The sequence below is a fragment of the Eleutherodactylus coqui genome, chromosome 5 (genome assembly GCF_035609145.1).
Source record: "Eleutherodactylus coqui strain aEleCoq1 chromosome 5, aEleCoq1.hap1, whole genome shotgun sequence".
Lineage (NCBI taxonomy): Eukaryota > Metazoa > Chordata > Amphibia > Anura > Eleutherodactylidae > Eleutherodactylus > Eleutherodactylus coqui.
In genome coordinates, this window is record NC_089841.1 from 159,920,329 (window position 1) to 159,943,591 (window position 23,263).

At 45.7% G+C, this 23,263-nt stretch overlaps 1 protein-coding gene across 1 annotated transcript in view; it reads left to right on the forward strand.

Moving 5' to 3' along the window:
* The first annotated feature begins 6,030 nt into the window (after nucleotides 1-6,030).
* The window catches only part of LOC136627973 (somatomedin-B and thrombospondin type-1 domain-containing protein-like), a 71,072-nt gene continuing 53,839 nt past the window's right edge, over nucleotides 6,031-23,263 (forward strand). The window contains exon 1 of the mRNA XM_066603530.1: nucleotides 6,031-6,384. Within this exon, the coding sequence (XP_066459627.1) occupies nucleotides 6,156-6,384 (229 nt within the window). The 5' untranslated portion in view covers nucleotides 6,031-6,155. The remainder of the gene's footprint in view (nucleotides 6,385-23,263) is intronic.

Sequence of the window (23,263 nt, forward strand, 5' to 3'; positions counted from 1 at the left end):
TCTAAGCTCCTTCATACGAGTACACAGAATATCATTCGCCTTCAGGAACAATATACCTATTGGGGGGGCAGGGAGGGTGTTGATAGTGTCTACAAAGCTGCTTAACACCAATTTGGGTGTTTTTAAGATGTAAGGTTGGTATGGTTTCATTCCAAGTGGTTTTTTCAGCATCTGTTGAGAGAGTGACTAGAGCAACATTTTTAGACTTCCGTTTCTCTATAAGGCAGAGGCTATGGTGGTGTTATCTCTTGCCTCTCTCATAGGCATGAAACCAGCCTGGTCTGGGGATAGAATCTTTTGTAATGGGGGTAGCAATCTGTTGGCTAGCACTTTACAGAGGAGTTTCAAGTCAAAGTTTGAAAAAAAAATTGGACCGTAGTTAGCACACTAAGCTGAATATTTTGCCCTATTTTGGTAGGATTGCATTATGTGCCGTCTCATTACCCAACACAACTAACTGTTGCATGCATACGGTAGCCTTGACACTTTATCTTATTAGCAGCTGCAAGGCATTTGGCCATTCAGATGAACTTGCAGCATAAGTATTGCATGCATCATTAACTGTAGGAGCTGTGTCCTTACAGAACACTACCACGCTGTAGACGTATCCTACGTGGTCGTCCTACAATAATGTCCGCTCGATATCTGCGCCACATCAGTCTCAACTAATTTCTCGAAACCAGGTGCCTTTCTACCCCTCTTAAATCCTCTTACATGACATAATAGGTTATATAACATCTTACAACGTAACTACATTGTATTACCATGCAAGGTCTTCAAAACTAATTGTGCCATATTAATTGCATACGCTAGCATAGAAGTCCATTAGAGAGATATGCTCCCAATCTGTACCCCACCCTGGCCATGGATGTTACGTTGTCCTGGGGAACAAGTGCACTCACGCAGACGCTGCTCTGAATCCATGGCACTGTTAGCCCCCCAGGTCATCAGGGTGTTTTTTTGGACTGATCTCTCCTAGCAACATCCCTGGAGTAGGCCTCTGACACTTTTAAAGTCTCTTCTGTCCCTGGCTCTCACTACTGCTGCTCTCTTCTGTCTAGTCTGCTGCTCTGGAGTGACGAAGGGTGTAATATCTTATTTACATAGATGCTTTCTTACTATTAACAGTAATTCCCAATAATGGTAAAAAAAATGGGAAAAAGATTTAGGCCATATTAGTGAAGATAAATGGGCCGCAGTGTCGCGTATGATTCCAGTGATATCTCTATCTGAAAGTCAATGAGTACTAAAGAATGCCCTGCCACAGCTGTGACAGAGGCCCACGATGCTATCGCATTGCTTTCAATGGGGCCGGCGCTGCTCCTGCCCCATTGAGAGCAATCGGATGAAGGCAACCCCCACAGGGATTTTTGGGAAAGGGCTTGAAATATAAGCCCTTCCCTGAAAATAGGCTCTAGTTGTAGAAAAAAAAAAAGTTACCTCACTTAGAAGTGTTCTCTGGCTCTTCTCCCTATCCCCGGCAGTCGCCTTTTGCATTCTGGTGGCCGGGGATTGAAAAATCTTCCACAGGGCTTTCACATGGATGGCGAGGGCGATATCGAGCTGTGATTCATGGCCCGATATCGCCCTCGCCAGTGTGAAGGAGCCCTTACAAGATACAACTTGTTCCAAACAAAAAATAGCCTCATATGGCTATGATGATTAAAAAATAAAAATGCTATCGCTCTTTGAACTTAACCATGCAAAAACTAAAAAATTGCCTGATCATTAAGTTGCAAAATAGGCCAGTCAGTGAGGGGTTAAAGGGCTTTTCAGGGACTGTACAATTGCTTACCTTAAATTAGTGTAGGTCATCAATAGTTGATCTGCCGGGGCTCCTTGCTCAGGATCCCCACCGATCAGCTAACTGATTGAAGTGTTGATAGTGCTTGAGTGAAGGACCTTTTACACTGGTCGACAGTCTTTTAAATGACTGATGGGCGCTGACATCACCGCTAAGGTCTTCAGTGCTCGTGCAGAGCGTTTCAGGTGAAAGACTTGCCACCGGCTCATGGGCCTCTCGTCTGCTTCTCGCTCAGCACTTCACCTCTTATGGGAAGCGGGGAGTTGTCCCACAGGATGCGCAGCTAGCGAGCCAGCAAGGTTTTTAAAGCTGACTGAAAAGTCAGCTTACACAACCGCAAACGACAAGTGAGCGATTTTTATTTCTTTTTTTTTTTTCCCCTCACATTGACACTGAACAATTGGCACTTAAATTTGTTCATTTGAACAAATTTTGAGCAAGAATCGCTGCGTGTAAATGGGCCTTGAGTGCAACTATCATTTCAGTCCAGAGAAGGTACAGTGCCATACATTGTATAGTGACTGTACCTGGTATTGCAGCTCAGCCCCATTCACATGTAACTAATGATCATGATGTCACAGGCCTAAGAGGGGGCTGCAGAGCTCACTTGAGCTCTGTGGCCTCTTCCGACAGCTGATTGGCATGCATGCCAAGAGACCCCACTATTAATGACCTATCCTGAATCCTATCAATAGTACACTCCTAGAAAACCCCGCTAATTGATGCCATGAGGTGCATTATTACTGAGTTTGGCCCTATAGATGGGAAGATTATGTGGAGGTTTAGAAAACAAAGCCAGGTGACTGGAAAATTGAGGAGTCAAAAATGTCTGTGTGTTAAATCCTGTAGACAATTTGTGACCAGGAGAAGACACCATAGCATCTGGCCCCGATAGAGAAGAAAAAGACTCCAATCAGAGAGGATGTCACCTGTGATCACTGGATATAAAGGTACTGTAATCATTTATATGGTCTGCAAAGCACCTGTGTCGAGTTGGTATATAGCGCTATATGGTCACTGTATGGGGTTACTGTTGGTGTATGGTTTGGGTTTTTTTCTACACCACTATGGTACTATTATGTGATCATGGTGTAGTGGTATTTGGCAAACAAATCGTGTTCTTAACAGTAATATTAATCTTTGTAGTGATTTTTATCCAGTTTCAGCATGTTGGTATTAATCTTTATGCGGAGGTCATATGTGGTCATGGTGTGGCAGTATTATTTGGTTCTTATATAGTCGTATTATCGTTAGCGTTGGTATAATGGGTTCAGGGACAGTATGGAGGTGATTATACAGCTCATGATGATTGTAGTGATACTGTGTGGGGAGGGGTCACTTTTGTTTAACCGTGTACATTTTTAAGAAGCTTTGGCAATGGAAGTCAGTGGACTTTCACTGATCCGTGCACACGGTGTATCCGTACACAAGAGAAAAATCGCAGTATGCTCTATTTCTCTGCATATGATATGCAGCCATTCTATGCGCTTCATATGATATGCTGTCCATACACAATATATTGCAAAAGGGTCAGCGTTGTGATATGCATCCACTCTCTGAATAGGGGGGGAAATTAAAAATAAATCACCCTGTGCATGTCAATGATGTCAGATTCGCGGGTATGCACAGTGCCAAACTCGACTCATACTCAGTCTCTGCCGGCAGAGCGTATGTGCTGTGTATGAGTAAAACTATGACCCGCGGCGGTTTACGCATACACCCGTTGGCATGGACCCTTATTCACCCACGGCCTGATATCGCGTTCACCAGTGTGAAGGCATCCTAAGAGTCCTTTTACGTTGTGGAATATGCAGTCCCAGAATTCCCCACCAAAACTAAGACTGCTAACTGGGGTTTAATGTGGAATTGCTGGCAGGATTATACTGTTCTCAATACCGCATCAAAATCCACGCTAGCGGTGCTGAATATTCCGCAGGAGGGATTATTCCATAATGCTGTTGCGGAATTTTCCATGTGTGAAAGGTTCCTATTCGCCATGCAGCTATGTGAAGCCTGAAGGCTATGCCTAGGCCTCTGGTCACCTACTGGCATCCTGTAATAGCATTTGCAATGAAGGGCAATGTAAAAGGGGCATTAAGGTTTTTTTCCCTTTTTGTATGTGTCTAAATATTTTTTCCGGGGGGGGGGGGGGTGCAGATTATCATTTTCTTAAACATAGGATTAATTGTATTGTTTGGGTGGAATGATGCTATATTGTATGTATAACACACTTATGTATAAATGTGTGGAAATTAAGGGGTAATTGTACAATGCAATGTATATACTGTACAGATGTGGAGAAAACCGCCTGACAGTACTCCATAGCTCCACCATGGTGTGTCACTGTGGAAAAACACCTGACAACACCCCATAGCTCCACCATGCTGCGCCACTGTGGAAAAAAACGCCTGACAACACCCCATAGCTCCAGCATGCTGCGCCACTGTGGAGAAAACCGCCTGACAATACTCCTTACTTCCAGCATGCTGCGCCACTGTGGGAAAAACACTACAACCAAAACACGACAAAAGCATCTTTCAAATATGCCCCATGTGACACCCGTCTGAGCCTCTTTATGGCGCACTTCTGCGCTTCTCTTTATGGCGCGCTTCTCTTTATGGCGCGCTTCTGCGCTTCTCTTTATGGCGCGCTTCTGCGCTTCTCTTTATGGCGCGCTTCTGCGCTTCTCTTTATGGCGCCCTTCTGCGCTTCTCTTTATGGCGCCCTTCTGCGCTTCTCTTTATGGCGCCCTTCTGCGCTTCTCTTTATGGCGCCCTTCTGCGCTTCTCTTTATGGCGCCCTTCTGCGCTTCCCTTTATGGCGCCCTTCTGCGCTTCCCTTTATGGCGCCCTTCTGCGCTTCCCTTTATGGCGCCCTTCTGCGCTTCCCTTTATGGCGCCCTTCTGCGCTTCCCTTTATGGCGCCCTTCTGCGCTTCCCTTTATGGCGCCCTTCTGCGCTTCCCTTTATGGCGCCCTTCTGCGCTTCCCTTTATGGCGCCCTTCTGCGCTTCCCTTTATGGCGCGCTTCTGCGCTTCCCTTTATGGCGCGCTTCTGCGCTTCCCTTTATGGCGCGCTTCTGCGCTTCCCTTTATGGCGCCCTTCTGCGCTTCCCTTTATGGCGCCCTTCTGCGCTTCCCTTTATGGCGCCCTTCTGCGCTTCCCTTTATGGCGCCCTTCTGCGCTTCCCTTTATGGCGCCCTTCTGCGCTTCCCTTTATGGCGCCCTTCTGCGCTTCCCTTTATGGCGCCCTTCTGCGCTTCCCTTTATGGCGCGCTTCTGCGCTTCCCTTTATGGCGCGCTTCTGCGCTTCCCTTTATGGCGCGCTTCTGCGCTTCCCTTTATGGCGCGCTTCTGCGCTTCCCTTTATGGCGCGCTTCTGCGCTTCCCTTTATGGCGCGCTTCCGCGCTTCTCTTTATGGCGCGCTTCCGCGCTTCTCTTTATGGCGCGCTTCCCTTTATGGCGCGCTTCTGCGCTTCCCTTTATGGCGCGCTTCCCTTTATGGCGCGCTTCTGCGCTTCCCTTTATGGCGCGCTTCCTTTTATGGCGCGCTTCCCTTTATGGCGCGCTTCCCTTTATGGCGCGCTTCCCTTTATGGCGCGCTTCTGCGCTTCCCTTTATGGCGCGCTTCCCTTTATGGCGCGCTTCCCTTTATGGCGCGCTTCCCTTTATGGCGCGCTTCCCTTTATGGCGCGCTTCCCTTTATGGCGCGCTTCCCTTTATGGCGCGCTTCCCTTTATGGCGCGCTTCCCTTTATGGCGCGCTTCCCTTTATGGCGCGCTTCCCTTTATGGCGCGCTTCTGCGCTTCCCTTTATGGCGCGCTTCCCTTTATGGCGCGCTTCTGCGCTTCCCTTTATGGCGCGCTTCCCTTTATGGCGCGCTTCTGCGCTTCCCTTTATGGCGCGCTTCCCTTTATGGCGCGCTTCTTCTCTTTATGGCGCACTTCTGCGCTTCCCTTTATGGCGCGCTTCTCTCTCTGGTAGATACATTTTGCAGCACTTCAGGCAGCGGGACCCCCGAGGTCCACCTCCAGCCGACCACTGGTCTCCCTGGTGACATTCCTCGCACACCTGCGACCACCTCCCTGCCCTAGACCCCTCATGCATTCCTCCTCTCCGCCAGGACACTGAGGGGGTCCCAGCCGGGAGGGAACCAATGAGAGGCCGGGGGCACCGCAGCCTCCTCCCGCCTCACGTATAAACCTCCCCGAGCAGGGCGGCTCGGCCACTACCTGCGAACAGCTGGGGTCTGTCAGGCGGCTCTGACCTCACATGACCCGCGGGCACAGTGACTGCTCGGAGCCCCGGCCATAGCATTAATCTCCCGTCGCCTGTGCCTGAATGCCCCGGGATGCAGCTCCGGAGCTCCGGGCTGTGGCTTCTCCTCTGCTCGGTGTGGGTTATCCAGGTCCCGGGAGGTCGCTGTATTTGCGCCCGGCGCGGACATCCCAGGTGTTGCCCGGGGAGGAATAATGCCTGCAGCGGCGTTACTGCCAGCGGGAGCACGTGCTACTGCGACTCGTACTGTCACCGGAGCGCCGACTGCTGCGAGGACTATGCCGGGCAGTGCGGGGGCAGCGGTGAGTACCCGGGGGCTGGCATCCACACATCTACCTACATGCCAGGAAGACCTGGGAGCTCTCCGCCGGCCATGATTAATGGGTGAGATGTATCCATACTGGTGCCCATATAAATGCCAGCCTTATGACTGGCACAGACCGGACTGTTACTGTGTAGCAGTAAAATGTAGCAATGATAGATCCGTTATGTGTATCCAGTGTGGCATTCTGATACATGTGTATCTATTATGGCTAAGGAGGGGGTGACTCGGGGTATCCTGCCGTTATTAGGGTACGGCCCTAGTTGCAGCCTGGCAGTGATGTGCCCATAAAGCAGGCCGACATGTGCTTTTACTGCAAATCACTGCAGTTTGTAAATAATTGTTAGTGTCTGTGCGGTTTTGTATGATTGCTGCAAAAACTGTACAAGTTTACACTTCTTATAAAATCACGCCGCTTTATTATAGAACTGTATGCCAGCGCTGTTTTCTTTTACATTGATGCTGCACCTCCGCCATATCTGTGGCCGCTCTGTGTGTCTCCACCCTAATTGCGCCATTTATTTTCCGACAGGTGAACAAGGTGTTTGGAAGTACAGTGTGAAATGTGATTGTTCCCAGGAAGAGAAACCCCGTAATCTTGTAGATATGATACCTTTAATGGCTAACAAAAATACATGATGTAATAGCGAGCCTGCGAACCTCTCTGGGGTTCTTCTTCAGGCATACAGTTCTAGAATAAAACAGCGTGATTTTATAAGAAGTGTAAACTTGTCCATAAATCCTCGTAATGACTTCAAATGCTTAAATAGAGGCACCTGTAAGCTTTTCTCTGCTTTGGATGCTGCTAAACTGCCTCCCCCTCCTGATTTTTCAAGCTCCCATAGGAGTCTATGGGATGCTCCAGCGTATATTGGTCGAAAGCTAGAACCAGAACTATCTTTTCTGGACGCACGTAAAAGTGCATGCCGGAATCGGCAGCGTATCTGCTATTTTTCCCCGCTGTGAATTGTTCACAGCACAAAATCGCCCATGTGAACAAACGCATTGGAATCCAATGCCTCAGATGGTCGCAATATTCGGCCGGGCGGAAAAACGCAGCTAAATAGCCGCATAAAAGCGCTTGTGTGACTAAAGCCTAAGCTTCATAGTTTATGGCCCTGATACATATAGATCCCTGCACATGATACGACTCCAGCTCTTGTGTCTATGATGGGAAATGGTCATGTATAAAACTATAACAGAATTTATTTTATATGTGAAATTTAATTATCTTACAGTCACAACAGTAAATTAATGATAAAAAAGGGGGTGACTGGGAAATAATAAAAATATATATATTTCCCATATATAAATAATAATCTTCATCTTTGACTTATCAGCACAATAAGCGCCTCTATTAACAGCAGCTGACCTTTTATTGATGTCACTTTTTTTGTTTTCGCTATCTCTTGGCAACATACGTAAAAAAAATATAGCGCACATGTATGAAACATTCCAGTTTGCTACCATGGTTTTTCTACTCTCCTAGACTTTCATGGGCAGTTTTGGTCCCTGAATATGAACCAAGATAAAACATGATGCATTTTTTTACATCTGCATTTTTTATGCAGATTGATACTACATCTGACTATTCCAATTTACTTTAATGGGTTCGTTTGCTGACCCAGTAAAAAATACCAACAGCACACAGGGGAAAAAACCCATGCCTGTGTGAATGCACTTCTCTAATACGCAAGCACAGGTTCTCCATTGGCTAAATTAATTTAGATAAATTAATTATGGTTTCAGCAAATACAGCATGTTCATGGTATAAGGCCACATTCATGTATGCCATCAGGCTTCCATTGGGAGATTCCATTTTCGGCTCCATTATGGGAGCTGGAAAATGTAATTCTAGCCCAAACGGATCCATCCTATGACAGACTCCGACGGCGCCGAACAGACTACAACGACTATAACGTGGTCCGTCTGGCTTTCATTATGTCCACCAGCATTTTGCTAGCTGTAACAGTGTAGAGTTCCTAGATCCGTACCATTGGTTCCAACACAGATGTAAAAGTGGAGTAATGGACCTTTGTACAATTTTCCATGTAGTTTGTGTATTAAAGGGGTTTTCCTGGGAATCTGCTGCTTCGGTACCCCATTGGCTCTGCACGGCCCAGCGATCAACAGATCAATGTATTGCCAGAAATACTTAGCGCCCCATAAACATTGTAGTGGCCCAGGATGGTATTACAGGCAAAGTTCCCATTCAAGTGGGAGCAACCCGGTTCAAGGACAGTGGCAGCTGGGGATTTTGACTGGGCAAGTACACTTCTCAAACCGTAATGCAGGGTTCCTAAGGTGAGCTTGGGAAAGACAAAAGACTCCATGGAGCACACGGGCCCATTTTGGGCCATACAGCGCTGTGTGTTTCCAGGAACACATTGGCTCTATACCCTAGCACAGTGGCCCGGTCATCAGTGGGTTCCAAGTCAGTGGACCCCATCAGGTCATCAATAGCTGGCTATCTTGAGGATCTGCCATAGGCCTCCTGCAGATGGCCGGGTCGGATCCCACTGCGCTGCAAGAATCCTATGGCAGCGGGCACAGGCGTAAATTCTGCAGGAAATCTCGCTGTGGAATTTCCGCCTGTGTGCAGGGGGCCATAGGTAGCTCAGTCCTGGAAAACCCTTTATATCATCAATAGAAATTTTTATACCCCTTTTAATGTTTTGTTTATGACACACACTGATATTGTGAAACAATCCAGTGTTTGCTTGTCTTTTCTATATAGTTATATAAATTGAGGAAACCTTTTATTTACTCTATTTCACTGTGGGTTTGATGCAAGTTGCACATGAAATCTGCAGTGACACCTGTGTTCTGAAGTGTCCCATTGGTTTTAATGGAAATCTGCATAGTATTGTATAAGGGCTCATTTACACGAGCATATTTGTGCAGCGTATTACATGTGCGTAATATGCAGTGAATTAATTTATATAAGTGTATTTCTTCATGCGATGTGCGATCATGTGGAAAAAACACACAGCATTGCTTATCTTGGTGCGCACTGCAAGTGCCCATTGAAATCAATGAGCTTGTGTTAATGCGCATGACATACACAGAAAACCTGCGTGTTCACTGCGCATATACACACAAAATCAATATGCTTTTGTGTGTATGTTTTTATGTGCGCAAACATGCTGTGCATTGATGAAATACGCAAAGTATGTGGGTGTACGCACATTATGGTCGTGCTAACACGTGACGTGTATTTTCGCAGCCAAGATGCACTTATGCCTGTGTGAACAACCCTAAAGGAAGTGATATGTCACTTCTTGATCTGAATTTCGTGTGGAATCCATGTTGGAAAATCTATACACGTATTTTTGCCATTAATCATCCGTGTTCGGATTTATTGCTGCAACAAATGAAAATCTGTGCCTGAAATCTACAGCAACCATATGGATTTTCATTAAAGTCCACGCTGGAAAAATCTAAACCAGATCAATGCCATATGAACATAACCTTACACTAGGGCTTTATGGTGACACGGGATTGGTCAGTTTGTGAAATAATTGTGTAACGTGTCTTCACGGTGATATCAGTGTTTTCTTAAGGATGAAGGCTGTATGACAACATTAAAAGGGCTGTCCAGCGGCTATGTTGCCTACATAAATGATAAATGAAGGTGAAAGGACAGACTGAGTCGCCACTAATTCTTTAACTTCCCGGTGTCGTACAAACATGAAATTTGGCGGGAACATTTTTTTAGGTCCTAAATAGGAAAAGTAAAGGCATCGCAACTCAATTATTCAATGCTAAGTGCAAAAGTATTGGCACCCCTGTGTATTGTACCTAATCTAATTCTTTAACTTTCCGGTGTCGTACAAACATTCTTTTGGTCCTAAATAGGAAAAGTAAAGGGGTCACAATTTGATTACTCAATGCTAAGTGCAAAAGTATTAGCATCCCTATGTAATGTATCTAATCAAAATTTCTAATTTCCGAGTGTCGTACAAACATGAAATTTAGCAGGAGCATTTTTTAGGTCCTAAATAGGAAAAGTAATGGGGTCACAACTCGATTATTTAATGCTAATTGCAAAAGTAAGTGCAGCCCTATGTAATATAACTTCCCGGTGTCGTACAAGTGTGAAATTTATCGCAAGCATTTTTTAGGTCCTAAATGAGGAGGGTGGGAGGGGTGACACATTCTGCAGAGGGACATCGGTACATGCAGCCTGAGGAGAATCTAGCGCTCTTCTACATGTATACATATTTTATTCTTCGGTTACTCTTAAGTAACCTTGACTTCATAAAAATTTCAGTGCAAAGAACACGTAAACACCTGTATCAAATTAACTCAATTGAAGCCGGGTATATCAGCTAGTTTTTTTTTTATAAAGTGAGGTAATGCTATAATAAAAAAAAAACAAGAATATATAGTCTCCTCTGGTCACTGTCCCTCTGGTTCCCCCAGGCATATATCCCTATTCAACACCACCTCTGCTCGAGCCAACCTAAACAACCAATCACCGTGAATCGGCCAACTCAAATAACCAATCACCGTGAATCGGCCAACTCAAATAACCAATCACCGTGAATCGGCCAACTCAAATAACCAATCACCGTGAATCGGCCAACTCAAATAACCAATCAGGTTGCAAATGGTGTGGAGGTGGGGTGTCAAAAGCTATTATGCTTCCCCCAGACTCTGCAAGTCTCCTGGCAGCCACTTGTGCGGTCTGTTCTAGGCACATGACTGCTGCAGCCAATCCCTGGCCTGAGCATTGGCTCCCTCTGAAGCTAGGGATTAGCCACACTGGTTATGTGCATAAAGTGCATGTGATTGCGCTACTTGGAAAAGTCTGAGCAGAGACTGGCGGGATAGCGATTGGAGCAGTTGGGGGAGCAAAAGATGTGTATGTTTTTTATTTTACAGCATTACCACAAAAAAATTAAAGCTGCTGGCTAATCCCTTTAATAATTCCAACATGGGAGAAATTATTGTGATTGTCACAAGTCACCCTCATTGAGGTCGCACATGAATCGCATTAATATGACCCATGTCGACATGCAGTCATAGCCTTAAAGCCTAACGCCACTGGAAATTATGTTGTGACTACAAATAAGGCTAGCTGTACACTAACCCTGTGGGATTCTGTTTTTGGGCTCAGCCACAGGAGCCAAGCAGGGGAAAACCAGATAAGCAGATTTGGCGTATGCCAGAGACGAACGCCACTAGACGGAACACATTCACTATAATGGGATCTGTCAGACTTCCAGCATATCACTCAGCATTTTCCCAGATGAAATATCGCAATATGCTGCGCTGCTTTATCCAGGACTTGATGCAAGAACTGTGCCGGAGGTTCCAAACAGCCACTAGTCCAGATCTGAACATAGCCTAACCCATTCCCTCTCTCTGTCGTTATCCCCAGTGATCCAGAAAGAAATGCTGAAGTTGTTGTTTGACGCATTGGCAGTCAGCTGTAATTACCGGTCCCTGAATAATAAGTCTGGGGGTCCTTGAGTCAGTCACGCTGCTATTTTGTTAGCTTTAGGCTACCTTCACATGGGCAATCTTATTATTGGGCCAAGAAATTCAGCCCGATATCACGCTTGTCAACATACATTTTACCTGTGGATGTGTGTCTTTTTTTCATCCAAAAATTCCTTGCATCACTTCTCAGAAATTCTGATCCTCTGGCACTTGTTTCACACACGTCTGGGGGTCCGGTAGTGTTTCCCATTGATTTCAATGGGAAACATCTCATCGCACTTGCGTGCATATCGCACAGCATGCAATGTGTTTGACTGCCCCATTGAAAACAATGGAGGATGCTTTTTGAAGGACGTAAAAAAAATAGTACATGCAGCAATGTTTTACCTCGCTGCACTGCTGTGGGAAAAATCATTGCTCATGGGTATGTCTCCATTCAAAAGAGTCCAATCTGCGCATCTCGCAATGCAAAAAAAAGTGTGTGAAGTTCATGCTCGTGTGAATGTAGGCTTTGTCCTCATTCACACTTCATTATATGATCAGCATTTATGTTTTTTTTTTAATACAGCCATGTGAATGAGGCCTTAGGATAAGTTCACAAAGAGTGGAAGTACAAGTCATGTGGGTGAGGTAATAAAGGGATTCTCCAAGCGAATACTAATGATGACCTATCTCAGCACAGGTCATCAATAGTTGATTGGCTGGGTTCCACCGCTCAGGATCCTGTCCGATCAGTTGTTCTGGAGCCTGTTGTAATGGCAATAATACACATGGTGCAGAATGGAAGCAGATCACTCGGACCCCTGAGTAGTTGTCTCTGCTGGTAATTGGAGGCACAGCTACTTTTGAAATCGATGAGCCGTGGTTGCAATTACTAGTGCCAACCACTACACAGCAGGTGCCAGAACAGCTGATTGGCCGTGATCCCGGATATCAACTATTGATAACCTATCCTGAGGATAATAATAATAATAATAATCTTTATTTGTATAGCGCCAACTTATTCTGCAGCACTTTCAGGCATGGATAAATGCAAAACAATACAACAATTACAATATAAGGTACATTGGGTTAGACACAAATGGGTTGAGGGTGGTACAGGAGGTGCAGGGGGTGGGGAACACAGGCAATAGGAAATATTATGTACAGATCATTTATCAGAAGGCAAACAGGGTGGAGCACCATAGTGAGGGGCAGGGGACTAGGTCAGGAGATTTGGTATGCTTCCCTGAAGAGGTGCGTTTTTAAGGCACGTCTGAAATTTCGTGCATCGGGAATTGTCCGGATGCCTTGGGGTAGAGCATTCCAGAGGATGGGTGCTGCTCTGGTGAAGTCCTGTAGGCGAGCATGAGAGGTTCGTATTACAGGGGTGTTTAGTCTGAGGGTGTTAGCTGATCGGAGTGAGCGCGCTGGGTGGTATACTTACAGGAGGGAGGCAATGTATGGTGGTGCAGCGCCATGCAGAGCTTTGTGAGTGAGGTAGAGGAGTTTAAATTTAGTTCTGCAGTGGATGGGCAGCCAATGCAGCGACTGGCATAATGCAGAGGCGTCTGAATAACGACTGGATAGAAAAATGAGTCTAGCTGCTGCATTTAGTATGGATTGGAGCGGAGCGAGTCTAGTGCGGGGGAGGCCAATGAGTAGCGAGTTGCAGTAGTCAAGCCGGGAGTGGATGAGCGCAACCACGAGCGTCTTTAGCGTGTCCGTGGTTAGGAACGGACGTATTTTAGCAATATTTCTGAGGTGCATGTGGCATGTTTGGGCCAGAGATTGGATATGGGGGGCAAAGGAGAGGTCAGAGTCCAGTGTGACGCCAAGGCATCGGGCATGCCGTCGGGGGGTTATGATGGTGCCAGACACTGGAATGGAGATGTTGAGGGGAGGTCGGTTAGAAGGTGGAAAGACAAGGAGGTCAGTTTTAGAGAGGTTTAGTTTGAGAAAAAGGGAGGACATAGTGTTAGAGACAGCAGACAGACAGTCGGTGATATTTTGGAGGAATGGTCCAGAGATTTCACGAGAGGAGGTGTATAGTTGGGTGTCGTCAGCATAGAGATGGTATTGGAGGCCGAATCTGTGGATGGTTTGTCCAATTGGGGCAGTATAGATAGAGAAAAGAAGGGGACCAAGGACCGAGCCCTGGGGTACCCCGACAGCGAGAGGAAGTGGAGCAGAGATAGAACCAGCAAAGGAAACACTGAAAGAGCGGTCAGAGAGGTAGGAGGAGAACCAGGAGAGAGCAGTATCCTTTAGACCAATAGAGTGGAGCATAGTGAGAAGGAGATTATGGTCGACCGTGTCAAATGCAGCAGACAGGTCAAGGAGGATTAGTAGAGAGTAATCACCTCTCGACTTTGCAGTCATCAGGTCATTTGTTACTTTTGTAAGGGCAGTTTCGGTCGAGTGTAGAGAGCGGAAACCAGACTGGAGGGGGTCGAGGAGTGAGTTGTCAGAGAGAAAGCGAGTAAGCCGGGAGTAGACCAGGCGTTCCAGTAATTTGGAGATAAAGGGGAGGTTTGAGACGGGTCGGTAGTTAGCAGCATTAGTCGGGTCCAGGGTTGGTTTTTTAAGCAGAGGGGATATAATGGAGTGTTTGAATGAGGAGGGAAAAGTGCCAGAGGTTAGGGAGAGGTTGCAGATTGTGGTAAGGTGAGTGATGAGAGCTGGGGAAAGGGAGCGGAGGAGGTGAGAGGGGAGAGGGTCGCTGGCGCAGGTGGTAGGGCGGGCAGTGGAAAGGAGCCTGGAGACTTCTTCCTCTGTCGTTGGTTCTAACGTAGATAGTGAGTAGGTGCTGGGTGCAGTGCTGATGAAGCTGGGATCAGGGCTAACCACGCAGCTTTCAGAGATTTCTTTTCGAATGTGGTCAATTTTTTCTTTGAAATAGGCAGCTAGCTCTCCAGCAGTCAGGTCTGTCGCAGGGGCCTGTTCCTTGGGGCTGAGGAGGGAGTGAAAGGTCTCAAAGAGTTGTTTGGGGTTGTGGGATAGTGAGGAGACAAGGGAGGTGAAATAAACTTGTTTGGCATGGTGAAGGGCTAGGTTATACATTTTAAGCATGAATTTGAAGTGGAGGAAGTCTGCTGGCAGCTTTGACTTTCTCCACAGCCGCTCGGCGCACCTAGAGCACCGCCGGATGAAGCGTGTTTGGGACGTGAGCCAGGGTTGCCGTGGTCTGCATTTGACAGCTCGCGTCACGGGCGGTGCCACTTCATCCAAGGCACGGCTGAGGGTGGTGTGGTAGTATTCGGCTGCCAGGTTAGGGCAGGGGAGGCGAGAGATGGGCGATAGGGAGGACTGAATAGCTTCGGCAAACTGTTTAGTGCGGACAGACTGGCGGTTCCTAGAGGTGCGATAGATAGGAGGGTCAGGAGAGATGCTAGGGTGCCTGATGGAGAAAGAGAGAAGGTTGTGATCCGAGAGTGGAAGTGGGGAGTTAGTAAAGTGAGAAGCAGAGCAGAGACGGAGGAAAACTAAATCGAGAGTGTTACCATCTCTATGAGTGGGGGAGTCAGAGATTAGCGATAGGCCAAGGGAGGAGGTAAGTGTTAAGAGCCGGGAGGCAGATGAGGAGCTAGAGTCGTTAGTAGGAATGTTGAAATCACCAAGGATGAGGGTTGGGATTTCACAGGATAGGAAGTGGGGGAGCCAGGCAGCAAAGTGGTCTAGAAACAGGCGGGTAGGACCTGGGGGGCGGTAAATAACTGCGACACGCAGAGGCAGTGGGCGGAAGAGTCGCAGGGTGTGGACTTCGAAGGAGTGAAAAGTAAGCGAGGGAGCTGAGGGAATGACCTGGAAGGTACAGTTTGGGGAGAGGATGATGCCTACTCCTCCACCGCGTCTGTCATCCGATCTGGGGGTGTGGGAGAACTGCAGGCCATCATAGGACAATGCAGCGGGGGAGGTAGAATCGGACTGCTGTATCCAGGTTTCCGTGAGGGCGAGCAAGTTCAAGTGTTTACTGGTGAAAAGGTCATGGATAGTTGGGAGTTTGTTACACGCAGATTGGGAGTTCCATAGGGCGCATTTGAATGGGGCAGGGGGGGCATTTTGGTAGAGAACAGTACGGGGTGGGCCTGGGTTGGGGGAGATGTCCCCTGCAGCTAGAAGTAACAGAGTAGCAAGGGTGAGCACATGGCTAGGGGATTTGTGTGGGTGGCTGAGGTGTTTCTTTGCAGTATTAGGGGGTTGAAGGCGTCTTAGGAAGTTGAACAGTGCATGGGAGCCATACATAGGTGAGGAGAGGAGGGAAGGGCTGATGTGGATGGAGTGTGTTGGGGCTGGACGTTGAAGGAAAGTGTGAAGGCTTGAAAAGAGGATAGTGAAGGAGATTAGTGCAAAGAGGAGAGTATTTCCCTCCAGGCTTTGGACAGTTGTGCATGTTACCTGTCTCCTGCTCTGTCTCACTGCGCTGTATAACTGCATCATTCAACAGCATCAACACTTGTTGCTGGACACTTAGTGCTGGACACATCAGGGGAGGCATGGAGGGTAGAACTGACTTTAAAGTTCTGGCTATAGGACTTCAGCTGGGAGTGGCTTGTTACATTTCACTAGTCAACCAGCTGACCCCACCTTTAGATGGCTAAGGAACAAGATGGGGGGGGGCGCTTTATTGCCCTCTGAGGATAGGTCATCTGCAGTATTTGGCAGGAAAATCCCTTTAACAAAACTCATCCAAGTGGTGCAGGAGAAATCTTCTGCCGAATCGGCATACACTGCGGATTTTAAATCCACAGTATGTCAGTTTAGGCCTCGTTCACACAGGCTGTGAACTATCAGGTTCACATCAGATTTTTCTGACAATTTTGTCCACAGCAGAACTCTGAGGCCAAGTTTTGGGATTCTGCTGTGGATCTTGATGCAGATTCGTACACCGCTTTAGCCCAAGATGATGTGGCAAATCCCTGTGCAGCGGTTTCTGCACCAAGGTTTAACATGTCAATGCAAACTTCAGCATCCAAATGCAGAAAAATCTTCACCGTATGAACTAAGGCCCAGATAATCATAACACTCGATAGAATGCGATCACGATGTGGATTCAGGTGTGGAATCTGCACCCAAGACTGCAGCACAATTCTTCCGTGTGAATAAGGCCTTACGCTAACTTCACATGGATGAGTGGGATATTGAGCCAGGATTCGCGGCCAGATATTGTGCTCGCCAGCATGCGATTTCACTGTGGATGCGAGACGTTTTTGATTCATTACTTCGGGGAAGTAGCAATCTCTGCCACAGCTGTCCGCTGCGACGGAGGTTTGCAGAGTTTCTCTGTCTGTTTACAATGGGGAAACCTCGCAGCACATTGCGTACACCTAGCCCATGGTGCGATGCTGTCGCCGGCCCCATTGAGAAAGATGGGAGATTCGATAGTATGTGCTGTGATTTGTTTCCTGCATCACTCATGCGTATGACTCCATTCAAAAGAAGGGGGTTCATATTTGTGCGTCTCACAACGTGCAAATCTTGTGTGATTTTTCTCGCCCATGTTATGGCGGCCTTATGCTGCGGATTTCAACTCTTCAAATGAGGAGATGAAATCCACATCATAATCTTCATGTAACCTGTGGATTTTGCTGTGTAATTGGTGCAGATAATATGTTACATCGCTAGTGATCACCAATGACAAACCGCTCTCCATTGTGAAATCCCTGTCAAACAAATCTCAGCTTTCTGGACCAGTGACAGAGCAGCATGCGACTGGAATGGCATGCTGCCTAATATTTTGGATTTGGAATAGAGCAAGTGAGCGTTTTACCTCATGCACACTGGCACAAAGCCTATACTGCTCCTTCAGTACGCCTGTACAGCCTTCATGCATTGCCATACCGCCTATGTTTGTAACAGTGCATTTAGTAGAGAATACCTCTGTACGTCATAGAGTCTGATGAAGCATGCTACATATTCCTCCTTATGAAATTGGAAGTGTTTGAAGGTACAACAAAATCAGAATATAAATCTAGTATAGTCCTCCAAAATAACTGAAGAGAAGAAGGCTCCATCGTGGCCAGGATTACATACCTAACCTGGTCAGGGCTGCAATCACCTTTAACCCCTTGAGTGGCAGGTTTCCTACCACCCTGTCGTGCCCACCAGGGCAGGTTTTTTAAAATGGTCTAATCATTGAATTTCAACTAATTTTGCAGTTGCGTCTCAAGAGCCATAACTTTTTCATTTTTCCATTGACATGGCCATATAAGGGCTTGTTTTTTGCGGGACAAGTTGTGATTTTTTAAACAGGGGGGAGGAAAAAAAGAAATGGGGAAAAAAGAAAAAAAGGGGCCATGTCATTAAGGGGTTAAATAATGTATTAACTTCCTTCTCTGGGTCATTACGACGCACACAGATACCACATGTGTGATTGTATTTTAGATTTTTTACAAAGTAAAGGGAGACAAGTGTTTTTTTTATTTTTTTAATTATTTTTTTACTTTTTTTTAAAATTTATTTATTTATTTTTTTTTTTTTTTGTCCCTTTAGGGGACTACCACAGGGACCCATCAGGACCCCTGATCACATTCCGGGGGTCCGATGGTGACAGCCCTTTACATGCTGCAGTGACAACACTTTACATGCTGCAGTCACATAGACTGCAGCATGTAAAGGGTTAACACAGCAGAGATCGGAGGTTTTCTCTGATCTCTGCTGTAAGAGCTAGTACCTAGCTGTCCTCTGACAGCTAACAACCAGCTCTCCCTGCCACAGAGACCATCGGCTTGCTTCTGACAAGCCGATGGTCTCTATGGCAACCTGTAAACAAAGCAGGACATTGCCGACATGTCGGCAATATCTTCTGCTGGTTTTTCAAAGCCCTTGCTTTGTTCTCTGTGGGTCTGTGCAGGCAGAGCACACTGTCACAGCTTGTGGCATTGTGCTCTGCAGCTCCCATAGTGATACATAGCCCGGAAATCTTCCGGGCTATGTTGCTATGAGCAGTGGAGCTCGTCCCCAGAAATTTTCCGGGCGTGCCACTCAAGGGGTTAAGCAGCATTTCATGTAGTAACATTCACTGCTCAGAAAATTAGGGGAAGACTTAAATCGCACATTGGAATAGACCTGCCAGTCCTGGTGTTCTCTGCGATAGTTGCACAGTGCTGGGGTGTGAGCATGGGTCCCACTACAAATCTTCAAGCCCTCATGCCACCCTCATGGAGTCTATTTCTGATAATTTTGTCAAAAATGCAGACTAGTAGTTCAATGGAAGTCCTTTTATAAGGCTCTGACAGTGTTCCTTGTCCTCCTCCATGCAGAGGAGCAGATACCGGTCCTGATGCAGAGTTGATATCCTTCTGCTGCACCGCCCAGCTCTTCTCATGTAATAGCTCATGCCCTGGTATCTGCTCCATAGCTTATGCTGGGAAACACAGCAAGCCTTGTCATGGCACATTTGGATGTGCCATCCTGGAGGAGCAGGAATATCTGTGCAACTTGATCGAGATGCCGATCGCGCTTCATGCTACCAGTAGTGTCATGGTCACTAGCAAATGTAAAACTAGAGGGAGTGATGGTCTGTGGTCACAACCTGCAAAACCATTCCCTTTTTGCGGATTATCTTGTTTTTACCTCTTCTTGGCACCTGTTGTCACTTTCATTTGCACCCAAGGAGGAGAAATTGATTCCCAATTGCTTATGCTTCCTTAGGACTTATTCACACAGGTGTGAGTGTATTTCGATCTGTGAATACGAAGCGTATTCACGGACTGAAAAATGCTTATTTCCTGTGTATTTCGGCCCGTCTGTGGATGTTAAGAGGCAGGGTTCCCACGGGATGGAAATCTCGCAGAATGTCCACAGTGGAATCACATGAAAATCATGCAAGATTTGCGCAGCGGAAAGACAGCTTGAAGTGGCTTGTCCTTCTGTATTCCGCTGCGGGAATCTCTTCCCGTAGAGAGTAGAGAGCCTGAAGCCTAAATGGTGATACAATTGACATGTTTTTGACATGGATTTGAATTCCGCGCTGCATGTTTGTTTCTGCACAGCTTGCCTGCAGCGTGTCGATGAGATTTTTGCAAATCTCGTCCACTTTGCTATTTAGTCTCACACTTAAGAATGTATGTGGAATTACATACAGCTTTCAGCTTCTGTTCACATAACTCACAGCAAACAGTTGTCTTGAAAATGCTGGGGAATTAAAACTCAAATGGCCTCATGCCTATAAACTGTTCTAACACATTCATGGGGATTTATTAAAATGAGTGCATGGGGAAGCGAAACTATCGGCCATAGAAATCAGTCAGATTTCATCTTTAATTTTTAGAGATTCTTTGGGAAAATAAAAGGACAGCAGCCTTATTGGTTGCCATGGATAACTGTTTTATTTCCTTTGCAGCACATTTGCTAGTTCTCTGTATCGCACGTGGAATCAGATTCCCACTATAAATTTTTCTGGATGGGGTTGGAAAACAAGTCCTCTAATTTTTGGTAACCACAGACAATGGTGATTTCTAAGATCTTTTTTTTTTATACACGAAGACCAAATATTACTAGAAAGTTACATACTGCAATTATTTTATCATTTTTTGTATATATTTTTGTTTTTTAAAGTGACGTTTTGTGTGAATCTTATATAAAAGAAACAAGTAATGCCACACCATTTATCTACGCTGCATAGCCAAAAATTGACACTACTTTTTCATTTATATTTGATATCTAAACGTACAGTATTCAGATTTTATTTAAAGGTGTTTGTCCTCCTAAAAAAAACACAACTAAGGAAAGGAAATTGTCTAAAATAATAAAATAGACTGTGCTTTCCTGCTAAATGGTCACTAACTCTTTAAAGACTTTTCAACTAGCAAAAGTGTGAATCACTTTATTTACGTTTTCGTAATTTACAAAAATTACGTTTTTTGCTCTGGAGAATCCTAAAGTGATGGCCACAAATATAGTAACATAGTATGTTAGGCTGAATGAAGACAATTTCCATGTAGTTCAGCCTGTTTCAATCCCTTCCTCGTTGGTCCAGGGGAAGGCAATTCCTTCCTTCTTATTTTCTGTCCACTGCCTTTTGTCCAGTGAAGTCCATCTGTAGTAACAGAGAGAACACCGGAAATGGAGGAGGGTGATGACTCACGGGGCCCATAAAAGTCTATGGAGAGGGGAAAGGGATGGAGGGAAACAGACTCGCACAGATGTGGTTACTAGAGTTAATGGTAACTTCAACTACTGAAATCACATATACACTGCACAGTACTGCTGTATAATGTCCTTCATGTTGATGTTAGTTCTCTTTGTATGTTACAGAGAACAGAGGCTGCTGTTTTCTCCATGTTTATAGTAGACATTATAACAACTGTCTTTTCCCACCAACTCGGAGAGAGTTGAACAATAGAAATACAGCCTGCAGAGGGGAAAACTGATGAAAAATGCAAGATACAAGTTACGTAATGGCCAGATATAGTTTTATTCCTCATGCACACAAACATGGTAGCTTATTCTTTTACATGGACAACCTCTTTAAGACTCATATACCATATGCAAACATAGGGATTATATGTCTGTTTTATGGTACAAGGGACTCTAGTCTTTGATCTACGGATGAGTTGAGTATTACCACGACAGCATGAACAGCAATGATCAGCAGTAGATGGGCTGTTATTTGTGATAGTTATTTGTACAAACTCTCAGGGTCACAAGAAAAAATGTATAGAGGTCTGAAAGCTAACCGCTAAGGGTCCAGGTATACATTAAAGTAGGATGCTGCCACCGACATAGCAGGAAAGTAAAGGATTGGTTTTGGAGGTAATATTCATCATTTTGGCTGAAGCTGTACTTTAGTTTTCAGTATTCACGTGCTTAGTGATTGTGTGACGTCTTTTTCAAGAGTACAGTACCTCCTAAAAGTTTCTGAAACCCAAAAATGGCGATGCTTTGGGATGTACGCATTTATTTAAACTAAACAAGCCAATCTAAAACTGCTCAATCTTCCAACTGAGGCCACGCTCACATGGGTGTATGATCACCGCGTATTACGTGTGCACTATACGCCCATGTGATGTGGGGTAAATCGCAGGCAATCTGTTACATTGCCTTAGGCAGTCCTGCTTAAACTAGCATGTGGAATTGAATAATACTTGAGCGCAAAAAACGCAGCATGTTCTATTTTGCCGCGTATATACGCCTAATAGAGCCCATTTTTCTTTATGGACACGTATACACGCGCGCCCATATGCAATTAAATTGCATATGGACACTGTATATACTCGCCATTGCTTTTCAACAGCGCTGGAAATATAAACCCGCTGTCATGTGCAATTTCACTTACCTACATGGCAGTATCCCGGGCCAATGCTGGTTCTACAACAGTAAAACGCTGTGTGACCCACGCAGCGTTTTGCGCTTACAGCCGTGTGAGCTCGGCCTGACTCTTAAAATCTTGAAATACCTTCAGATTTTGGACTTCTTGAAATATCCACCCTTTGTCTATATGAAAGCATTGGTATGTTCACAGAAAATCAGCTGATTCACAGTAGCAGATCTGCACCAAATTCACACCGGATGGTGCAGACTTGGACGAAGATTGCGCATTGACTGCAGATTTCACCCCTTTATTTGAAGGAGTGGAATCCAATGTGAAAATCTGCAGCCTAATCTGACATGCTGTGGATTTAAACTCCGTAGAGCAGCATACATTTACGCAGCAGTTTTCCCCCCACAGCTTGTAGATGGGGTTTCTAAAGTCCTATTTATAATACTTACTCTACAGCAGATCTTTCACCGTTAAAGGGCTGTTCACATTAAAATTTTCATGTACGTTAAACGTACCTGAAAAAGTATACAAACCAACGCCATTTTAGGCAAATCTGTATGTTTTTAAAATTCATACGAATAGCCTTACATTTCTATACATCTGTGTCCGTTCTTACATTAAGGCTGGTGTCACATAGGCGTAAGCGCGCACTTCCGCCACATTTCTGCGTAATAGACATTGCATAATTGTGTGCGCAAGTGCATATTTTGCTGTACTTTTTTGCGTGCACAAAAAACATGCAACCATGCTCCCATTCATTTTTCATTTGCGTGAACGAAATGCACATGCAAAATACACGCATGTGAATGAACCAGTCGCATAAACACGTTCATGTGACACAGGCCTAAAAAAGTAAATTTTTTTACTGTAACCCTTGTTGTTTTTGTTTATAAAGTTTTGTAGTTGAACAACTTGTTTTTGTTTTTTTTCTTTCAAGCATTTGATAATAACTCACATGTTAAAGGGGTTGTCCCGCGCCGAAACGGGTTTTTTTTTTTTTAACCCCCCCCCCCGTTCGGCGCGAGACAACCCCGATGCAGGGGTTAAAAAAACAACGCGCACAGCGCTTACCTGAATCCCGGCGGTCCGGCGTCTTCATACTCACCTGCTGAAGATGGCCGCCGGGATCCTCTGTCTCCGTGGACCGCAGGGCTTCTGTGCGGTCCAT